The 11,043-nt window shown below is 48.2% G+C and overlaps 1 protein-coding gene across 1 annotated transcript; it reads left to right on the top strand.

Moving 5' to 3' along the window:
* Positions 1-1,059: 1,059 nt before the first annotated feature.
* On the top strand, positions 1,060-10,715 carry TSPAN16 (tetraspanin 16). Its single transcript, XM_073319230.1, has 8 exons — positions 1,060-1,128; positions 1,755-1,952; positions 2,598-2,672; positions 4,034-4,141; positions 4,413-4,469; positions 5,568-5,720; positions 6,315-6,398; positions 10,668-10,715. The coding sequence occupies exons 1-8, from the start codon at positions 1,060-1,062 to the stop codon at positions 10,713-10,715; spliced, it is 792 nt and encodes a 263-aa protein (XP_073175331.1).
* The last annotated feature ends 328 nt before the right edge of the window (positions 10,716-11,043 follow it).

Here is an 11,043-nt window from a genome sequence, read left to right as displayed (position 1 = left end):
CCCACAGGCGCTGGGCGAGCCGGAGCACAGGGGCCCGGACCAAGGACACGTGAGACCCGGGGCGCGTTGCAGGGCCGGGAGCCAGGCTGGCCAGGGCAGGAGGCTCCGGGGAGCCAGCACAAGGCCCCGTGGGTGGGTCTGAGCAAATGTGCCGGCCGCTCCCTTAGCTCCGGGCTTGTGAGTTTCGATCCTGAGGCCTGGGCGTCAGCCACGCCACCCGCTAGGGCTGCTGGCCCCTGGATGCCCAGGCCTGGGTCATGGGTGGGAGGTGAAGAGCCCTTGACGCAGAGAAGGGAGATGGAAGCGTCAGTAGCAGCCCCCTGGTAGCCTCTACACGGGGCGAGTTTCCCCTGCAGCGGAGTCCGGGCTAAAGCTAACAGTGGCTGCGATGGGGGATAAACACTTTCCTTCCCACAGCCCAGGAGTCACGGGGTCTGTAGTCTGTAAGGCCATGACAATTGTCGAGTACTGAAATCTCCCCTGGGGGGCGGCTGGATTTTCACATGTCACAGAGACCCCACTCCCCCAAACTCAGTGACAACCTCTCAGTGCAACCACTGATCATTATTTACAGGATGCGCTGACTGGGGCCTCACTGTGTCAGGCGCTGCACAGACCCTCTCAACCGAGATCGGGGTCCTGTTGTGCCAGGTGCTGCATAGATGCACAGCAACAGACAGTCCCTGTCCCGCGGAGCTTCCAGTCTAACTCGACAAAGGATTATTACCCCCCTCTGAGATGGGGAAACTGAGGCACAGAATAATGCAGTCACATGAGTGGTCTGGATCAGAGCCAGGAAACAAAATCCAATCTCCTGGTCCCTTGGCCAGCAGTACCCACTAGACTAACCTCCCTGCTTAGCATTAGCTTTTAAATAAAAGTATTTGCCCCGTCATAAGTAAAAGCCTCCAACAATGTGCTGCATTGCTAGTGGGTTTAACATAAAACCAAGGTGCGAATGGATCCTTGTGAAAGGCAGCAAGTCCAGCTGAAAATCTCTCCGCCATCTCTCCAACCTAGAAGCCATTCTGCGAGCAGCCGCACTGGCCGGTTTTCACCATGGCTCCCTCGCGCAGTTGCTATGCCACTCTGAAGACTGTAATGATTTGCTTCAACACCATTATCTTTGTAAGTCTGTGTTTTCAAACACAGGTTTATTTAGGTGTATTATGGTGGCACCAGGGTCCCATGGTGCCAGGGGCTGCACAGACCCAGAGTGAGAGGCAGTCCTGCCCTGAAGAGCTTACAGCCTAACCAGGCACTAGGTGAGAGGGGAAACTGAGGCACAGAGCGGGGAAGAAACTCGTTCACGGTCACGCAGCAGGTCTGGGGCAGAGCAAAGGATAAAACCTGCCAGTCCTGTGCCCAGAGTTCAGGGGCTCAATCCTCAGCCGGTGTAGATCTCTGTTGACACTGATGGCGCTGCAATGATTTACATCAACGGGGGATCTGGCCCTCGGCGTTCAGGTAACATTCACGTCTCTCCACGGCTGGTCAGAACTCTGGGTTGTGTTCAGCAACCTCTGTTCAGTTCTTGGTGGGCAGACCTGAGCGGGGAGGAGGGACTGGCCATGGAATGGCACAGAGGGGCTGGCTCTCAGTGACGTTCACGGCCCCCCGGCCTGGCCCTGGCATCTCTGCACCTCGCCCCGGGTGAATTGGGGGAATGGCCGGAGCGCTCGAGCTGAAGGGCCAATGCACGCCCTAGCACACACACACACACACACACGCATATACGTTTATTGTCACCCTAGGTTGTCGGCTGCACCTTGGTTGCGCTGGGCCTGTGGATTAAACTGGGAAGCACCTCCTTCGTCAGGGTCCTGGGCTCCACCTCGGTGAACTTTGTCCACATCGGGTACTTCTGCATCGTGGTGGGCATCGTGGTGGCCATGCTGGGGTTCATGGGGTGCTGGGGTGCAGCGAAAGAGAGCAGATGCCTCTTGCTGATGGTGAGTACACACAGCTGCTCTCAGCTGGGGCGGAGTCCCGGACCGCGAGGACAGGGCTGCAGACCTTTCCTGCTTGAGCTGGGGGGGGTCAAGTGTGCCGTTACGATGCACCCATTGCCACAGCCACGTGATTTACCCCAGCTGGGGATCTGGGTTCCTAAATTTGGCCCTAACTATGCTTTAGACTCTAACTAAACAGTGGTCTCCCTTGCAGTCACAAGCTATTTTTTCCCATCCTTAGCGTGTGAAACTCACGTCTGTTCAGAGGGAGCGGGACAAGATCCACACACCACTTAAGTCCTTTGGCAGCTTATGTGGTCCCCAGCGCGCTCTGTTCTGGGGGGACTTTGACCATGTGTGCCCTGCTTTCTACCCACGGGAAAGCTTTGTTTAGGAGACAGCCTCTCAGTCAGCAGCGGTCAAGACTCTTATGGACAGGCATGACCTCCTGACCCCTGTTCACCTTCATTTGGGCAGCCCCAGCCGCTCTGGGCTAAATCCTTTTACTGCAGTGTAAATTTGCCTCTTGTGTTTCACTTCGCAATCCCTGCACCTTCATCCTGAATGAATCTGAGCGTGAACAAGGCCTCCGCTGTGTGCACTCACAGCAACCTTCCAATTTCCTTCCACACCCCTCTCTCACAGTACTTCTTAATAATGCTGGTCATCTTCATCGCCGAAATCACAGCAGCCGTCGTCGTTTTCGCTTTCACTCAGTTTGTGAGTATCAAGAATTCCCTTCTGGTGTGGGAAATTCTCATTTTCCTTGACAAAGCTGCAGGCCCCGATCCTACAAAGAAGAGTCGCTTGGGATCGGGTCCTTTTTCCAAACAGGGAGACATTTCCAAAGGGAAGTTAAGTGGCCAATTTTTGTGAGTATCTTGGAAAATCTAGGAGCCGCACGGGACCCTAAACATCTAGTGCTGCCCCTTTCCAATAGCACTGCTCCAAAGAACGAGCACAGAGTTTCCAAATCTGGAACTTTTGTTGACCAAATAAAAAAATGTTGACAAAATTTCCCCTCCAGGTTCTGATCATCTGGACTCTGAGAGCAGGAGGAATTCAGACTAACTCTTTTGTCAAAAATTTAATTGCACAAAAAGAAAAGAAAAAGGAAATCTCTCCCCGCCCCTTGCATTTGAACCAGCTCTGTCCCTCAAAACCAACTCACGGCTTTAACTGAGGTCTACCCACTCCCCATGCTTAACTGAGTAAAAGGTTCCTCTTTGCTTTAGAATTATTCCTACCGCATTATTCTTATTCTTTGTAAAAGAAAATTTAAATATGAGTGATTATCCTTTGGCTTGGATATACATTTACAAAACTAAGGCCCAGATCCTGCACAGATTCACAGAGTTTAAGGCTAAAATGGATGGTTATCATAGAATATCAGGGTTGGAAGAGACCTCAGGAGGTCATCGAGTCCAACTCCCTGCTCAAAGCAGGACTGATCCCCAATTTTTGCCCCAGATCCCAAATGGCCCCCTCAAGGACTGAATTCACAACCCTGGGTTTAGCAGGCCAATGCTCAAACCACTGACCTATGCCTCCCCCCTGATCTAGTGCGACTTCCAGCATAACACCGTCCAGAAAATTTCACCTAGTTATTCCTGTATCCAGACCAGTAACCTCTAGTTGCATGAGCGACTCCTCTAGAAAGGTGTGCTGCCCTATGCCTTGGGAATCTGATCCACTGGCTAGTTACCCTACCTGTTAAGTACCTGTACCTTACTTCCACGCAGGCTTCACTTTACACCCACCCACTGCAGGAGCAATAGATGTCATGTTAAGTGCGTGAGTAAATCTTTGCAGGATTGGGGCCCACCCTAGGGCCAAAGTGAGCTCGCTAGTCTGAGGCTGGCCCGCGGCTGCATTGCGGTCAGCTTTTACCAGCCCAGCGTAACACTTTGCTGTCTCTGGGCTAGATCTTTAGCGGGTGGACATCAGCTCAGTTCTGCTGAGCTCGGTGAAGCTATGAGGATTTACCCTCCCTGAAAGCGTTTGGCCACACTTTGGCACCAGACGGGATCTGAGGAGAAAATATTTCCTGGTCTAGCCCTGTTTCATTCCCCCCGTTTAAGGCTCGTAGTATCGTCCTAGACAAATCACTGACTGCCTTGAAGAAGAAATACAGCGGCTACAAACACGATGATATCGTGTCCTATGGATGGAATGCATTCATGCTGAAGGTAGGGGACCCTCTGCCCCCCAAACCTCCTGTTTCAATGGACTCAACACTTTTTCCCCACAGTCTTATTAGATGCATTACGGTAGCTCTGAGAGTCCCCACCCAGTGTGCCTGGTGCTGCATATACACAGTGACAGTCCCTGCTGTGACGAGGTGGTGTGAGAGGAAGGACAGTCTAGTGGTTAGGACAGAAAATCCTGGTTCAATTCCCTTCTCTCCCACGCACTCCCTGTGTGACCTGGGGCCAGTCACCTGGACTCTCTGGGCAACAGTTCCCCATCGGTACCATGCGGATCGTAGCCGAGAGGTTGGGAGGAGATGCCCAGCTGGTACGGTGATGGGCCCATGTACACGCCTCAGACAGAGAGCAGAATTTACAATCTAAAGAGGCAGGCCAGGCGAAAGGGAGGCTGGTTGTGTGCCCACCCTACAACTAGGAAAAGAGACACACAGATTCGCCCAAGTGCTTCTGTAACACAGCTGGGAATTGGGTCCCAGGGCAGTATCTTAACCACATGCCTTCCAACGCAAGCGTTGAGCGAGTCTCCGGGCTGGAACCTCTGTGTGAATCAGCGCTGCTCTGGCCATAAAGCAGTCAAGCCGATACACACGTGCTGAGGATCTGCTGTGTAGATTTTTTGGGCCAGAAGTTTCACACAGTCTCAGGCCAGACGGGATAGCCAGTCTGAGCTCCCGTTCAGCACAGGCCACTAAACTCCACGCAGTGACTAGTTAGATCAAAGCATCCTAATCCTCAGAGACAACCCTCTTGTGAGCCACAGGCAGAGAATAGGGCCCACCAAGGAGTGACCAGTGCCTACAGCCCCTGCCATGGCAGGGAACTGATTGGGTGAGACAAACCCCAGGACCCCAGTAGCGACCTGCACCCCACACTGCGGAGGAAGGTGAAAAAATCCTGTCAATCTGAGCTGGGGTTTCTTTCCAACCCCAAATCTGGCAACCTCGAGCATGTGAGTGAGATGCACCAGCCAGATGGAGGTGCCTCTGTACCAGCTCAGAGCACTGGTCCATCCCGTCTGGTGTCCCATCTCCCGCTGTGGTTGATTTCTGGAGCTTCAGAAGAAGGTGGAAAAACCCCACCCCAGAATACAAGATGGGACGATTTTGCTTATCTTGTCTGACCTGTCAACCACAGGCCTTAGAATTTCACCCAGCGTTTACAACTCAGGCATTTGATAGCAATTGAATCATAGAATCATAGAAGATAAGGGTTGGAAGAGCCCTCAGGAGGTCATATAGTCCAACTGAAGGGTTAAATGTACTTCTCCTCTGGTAAAAATCACCATTTGAACAAAGGGGCATTGAGGAAATTCTGCCAGGATACCGCAGGGAAGGGGAGGTAGAAAGGAAAAACTAACTGTTCAAGACCCTGGCCTTTAACAAACCCTGTTGTGTGTCGTTCCTAGCTGAACTGCTGTGGGGTTCATAACTACACAGACTTTTCTGGCTCTGCCTTTCAAATACGGACCAACCTGACTTATCCCAAAAGCTGCTGCAAAGATCCAATGAGCTTGGCATGCAACGGACACAATGTCAGCAGCGTGGTCATCAACCAGGAGGTCGCAGCCCAGTTTGGACGTTGAAAAGGAAACCGTGGGAATAGTGCTATTAAAAACCTAGCCTGTGTCTGCTGGAGTTGAAGGGAGCAAGGGAGCACGTGGGGGGAGGGACCAGCACCCTGATCTTGCAGAGAATGCTGCATGAATGTCTCCCTGCACTCACAGGGATCTCATGGCAGGATCAGTGCCTATGTGCTCTAAATTCAAAACCAGAAAGCCCCTTGTAGACCCCTTAACTGAAGGTCGTGGGCCTAGTGGGCAGGGCACTGGGTTGGCTCTTCCTGCAGCACGACTTTAGGCAAGCCACTCCCCCGTGCCTCAGTTTCCCTCTCTGTAAAGAGTGGGGGAATAACGATACAGACGTCTTTTGGAAAGCACTTTGAAATCTATGGATTTAGGCACAGGCATAGGCCGGTGGCCAGTCAGCCACACAGGGGCTAATTCCACCCACCCCTTGTGACGGGAAGATACAATAGTTTGCACAGCAAGTGTGTTGAAGCCAATGGGATTCCACCGGGGGATGGGCAACCATTGCTTTTTGTTTCCAATTACTCTTAAAGCAGCCTACACCTCACTGTCATTTTTACCCTTCAGGGCTGCTTCCACAAGCTGGTTTCCCTGGTCAAAGAGAAGAGCCTATTGCTCGGCGGAGCTGCCACCGGAGCTGCCCTGCTGGAAGTGAGTTGAACCCAAGTTAGCCTGGCCTTAAAGGGACGTGTCCACTTTTAAGTACTCCAATGATGCACAATTAGCCAGCTGTGCACAGATCGACCATGGGTATGTGCAGTGCCTAACACAGTGGGGCCCTGACCTCAGTTAGATGCCAGGGGGTTACACATAAACCTAAGAACATAAGAATGGCCAGACTGGGTCAGACCAATGGTTCATCTAGCCCAGTATCCTGTCTTCCGACAGTAGCTGGTGCCAGATGCTTCAGAGGGAATGAACAGAACAGGGCAATCATCAAACAATCCAATCCCCGTTGTCCAGTCCCAGCATCTGGCAGTCAGAGGTTTAGGGACACCCAGAGCACTGGGTTGCATCCCTGACTATCTTGGCTAATAGCCGCTGATGGGCCTATCCTCCAGGAACTTATCTCATTCTTTTCTCAACCCAGTTATACTTTTGGCCTTCACAGTATCCCTTGGCAGTGAGTTCCACAGGTTGTGTGAAGAATTACTTCCTTTTGTTTGTTTTAAACATGCTGCCTTTTAATTTCATTGGGTGACCCCTAGTTCATGTGTTATGTGATGAGGTAAATAACACTTCCTTATTTGCTTTCTCCACACCAGTCATTATTTTGTAGTCCTCTATCGTATCCCCCTTAGTTATCTCCTTTCTACGCTGAACTGTCCTAGTCTTTAAAATCTCTCCTCATATGGAAGCTGTTCCATATCCCTGATCATTTTTATTGCCCTACACTTTTTCCAATTCTATATAACATTTTTGAGATGGGGTGACCAGAACTGCACGCAGTATTCAAGACGTGGGCATACCATGGATTTCTATAGAGGCAATAGGATATTTTCTGTCATATGATCTATCCCTTTCCGAATGATTCCCAACATTCTGTTCGCTTTTTTGACGGCCGCTGCACATTGAGTGGATATTTTCAGAGAACTCTCCACAATGACACCAAGATCTCTCTCTTGAGTGGTAACAGCTAATTTAGACCCCATCATTTACATGTATAGTTGGGATTATGTTTTCCAATGTGCATTACTTTGCATTTATCAACATTGAATTTCATCTGTCATTTTGTTGCCCAGTCACCCAGTTTTGTGAGATCCCTTTTTAACTCTTCAGTCAGCTTTGCACTTAACTATCTTCAGTAAATTTGTATTGTCTACAAACTTTGCCTTAAGAAAAGGAGTACTTGTGGCAAAGCTCATGCTCAAATAAATTGGTTAGTCTCTAAGGTGCCACAAGTACTCCTTTTCTTTTTGCGAATACAGACTAACACGGCTGTTACTCTGAAACTTTGCCTTGTCACTGTTTACCCCTTTTTCCAGATCAGCTATGGATATGATGAACAGCACTGGTCCTAGTACAGACCCTTGGTCAACCTCGCTAGTTACCTCTCTCCACTGTGAAAATTGATCATTTATTCCTACCCTTTGTTTCCTGTCTGTTAACTAATTATTGATCCATGAGAGAACCTTCCCTCTTATCTCATGACTGCCTACTTCGCATAAGAGCTTTTGGTGAGGGACCTTGTCAAAGGCTTTCGGAAAGTCCAAGTACACTATATCCACTGGATCACCCTTGTCCACGCTTGTTGAACCTCTCAAAGAATTCTAGTAGATTGGGGAGGCATGATTTCCCTTTACAACAGCTGTGTTGACTCTTCCCCAGCAAATTGTGTTCATCTATGTTTCTGACAATTCTGTTCTTTACTGTAGTTTCAACCAATTTGCCTGGTACTGAAGTTAGGCTCACGAGCCTGGAATTGTCAGGATCACCTCTGGATCCTTATTTAAACATCGGCGTCACATTGGCTATTCTCCAGTCATCTGGTACAGAAGCTAATTTAAGCGATGGGTTACATGCCACAGTTAGTCGTTCTGCAATTTCACATTTGAGTTCCTTCAGAACTCTTGAGTGATACCACCTGGTCCTCGTGACTTCTTATTGTTTGATTTATCAATTTGTTACAAAACCTCTACTGACACCTCAATCGGGGATAGTTCCTCAGATCTGCCGCCTAAAAAGAATGGCTGAGGTGTGGGAATCTTCCTCACATCCTCTGCAGTGAAGACTGATGCAAAGAATTCACTTAGCTTCTCTGCAACAGCCTTGTCTTCCTTGAGTGCTTCTCTTACTTTTTTTGTATTTGGGGTATACATTTAGTTTGAGCCTCTATTATGGTGTTTTTAAAAAGTTTCCATGCAACTTGCAGGCATTTCACTCTTGTGATTGTTCCTTTTAATTTCCAAATTAACTAGCTTCTTCATTTTTGCATAGTCCCCTTTCTGAAGTTTCTTGTTCCTGTGGTGGGTTTCTTTGGTATTTTCCCCTAATAAGAAAAGGAGTACTTGTGGCACCTTAGAGACTAACAAATTACTCCTTTTCCTTTTACAGACTAACACGGCTGCTCCCCTAATAAGGATGTTAAATTTAATAACATTATGGCTGCTGTTACCAAATGGTTCATCTATATTCACCTCTTGGACCAGATCCTGTGCACCACTCGGGACTGAATCAAGAATTACCTCTCCCCTTGTGGGTTCCAGGAGAAGCTGCTCAAAGAAGTAGTCATTAATGATGTCTAAAAATGTTATCTCCACATCCCATCCAGAGGTGACATGTTCCCAGTCAACGGGGGGATAACTGAAATCCCCCATTATTATTATATTTTCTGTGTTTGTAGCCTCTCTAATCTCCCTGAGCATTTTACAGCGATTATCACCATCCTGGTCAGGTGGCCGGTGGTATATGCTATGCTCTTATTACACAAGCACAATTATGTTTGATTCATTTAAGATTTTCACTATATTTGGCTCGATGCTTTCTTTCACATACAGTGCCGCTCGGCCACCTGCCCCACCTACTCTGACATTCCAATCTATTTTGTACCCTGGCATTCCCGGGTCTCATTGAATATCATCGTTCCACCAAGTGTCTGTGATGCCTGTTATATCAACGTCATTTACTACCAGGCACTCAAGTTCACCCATCCTGGTAGTTAGACTTCTTGCATTTGTGTACAAGCATTTATAAAATATGTCAATATTTAGTTTCCTGCCTTCATGTGGGGTAACTGAATGGGACTCTTTTTCATTCAAAAACCAGTCGGAGAACACCTCAACCGCCCTGGTCACTCAGTTACAGACCTAAAAGTCGCAATACTCCAACAAAAATACTTCAAAAACAGACTCCAACGTAAGACTGCTGAATTGGAATTAATTTGCAAACTGGACACCATTAAATTAGGCTTGAATAAAGACTGGGAGTGAACGAGTCATTACACAAAGTAAAAACTATTTCCCCTTGCTAATTTTTCCCCTACTGTTACTCACAGCTTTTTGTCAACTGTTGGAAATGGGCCATCCTGATTATCCCTACAAAAGTTTTTTTTCTCCTGCTGATAATAGCCCACCTTAATTGATTAGTCTCGTTATAGTTGGTATGGCAACACCCATTTTTTCATGTTCTCTCTGTATATATCTTCCTACTGTATTTTCCACTCCATGCATCCGATGAAGTGGGTTTTAGCCCACGAAACCTTATGCCCAAATAAATTTGTTAGTCTCTAAGGTGCCACAAGTACTCCTGTTCTTTTTGCTGATACAGACTAACACGGCTGCTAGTCTGAAACCTGTCATTTGACTGTTTCTCTTCAGTTCCTACCTGTACTTTATCAAGTTCTATCCTCTCCTCTTTACTAGGCTATATAGTACCCCCTTTAATAAATCCTCCCCTAAGGGATGTTTCCATCCAAACCGGATCCTCCTCTGCACCTGTTAGCTTTCCCCCAGCCCTTAGTTTAAAAACTCCTCTATGACCCTTTTAATTTTACATGCCAGCAACTTGGTTCCATGTTGGTTTAGGTGGAGCCTATCGGTCTGTATAGAATCCTCCTTTCACAAAAGGTTTCCCAGTTCCTAATAAACCTAAATCTCTACTCTGAACACCATTGTCTCATTCACTCATTGAGACCCTACCGTTCTGCCTGTCTAACTGGCCCTGTACACAGAACTGGAAGCATTTCAGAGAATGCTACCATGGAGGTCCTGGACTTTAATCTCTTACCTAACAGCCTAAATTTGGCCTCCAGGACCTCTTTCCTACCCATCCCTATGTCTTTGGTACCTAGAAGTACCAAAAATGTATGTAACAATAATCATGAGTTTAGATGCCAGTCTTTAGGCACCAAGGTTGGAAAATTTTTGACATAATCCTTAAGACTTTTATTCATTCCCTCTATATTTTTTCTCTCCACTGCAGCTAGCAGCTATGATAGTCTCCTTAATGCTGTACATTAAACTGGTATGACAACATGTGAAGAAACACAGAAGGACTGAAGCAATCGGTTCCATTTCCCAAACACCTGGAAGTTTGTTGCATCGGGGCCGGGAGGGCAGACGGGCGGACACACACTGCACTGCATTGCAGCAAAGCTGAAATAGTACCAAGCACTCACGATCCTGCCCCATGGCCGTCACTGGGACTTTGCCACTGACTTCCGTAGGAGCAGGACCATTCATTTGTCCAGTTTTCCAGCTCCATATTCACATAACAGGAAATCCTGGGAGCCATATCAATATGCAGGATCAAAGTGTCTCCAGAGCTGTGAATATGGAAACCACTCTACACATGTGTG

This window comes from Lepidochelys kempii, chromosome 20, assembly GCF_965140265.1.
Source record: "Lepidochelys kempii isolate rLepKem1 chromosome 20, rLepKem1.hap2, whole genome shotgun sequence".
Lineage (NCBI taxonomy): Eukaryota > Metazoa > Chordata > Testudines > Cheloniidae > Lepidochelys > Lepidochelys kempii.
Note: the sequence above shows the minus strand (reverse complement) of the source record. Positions and strands in the feature narration are given on the sequence as shown.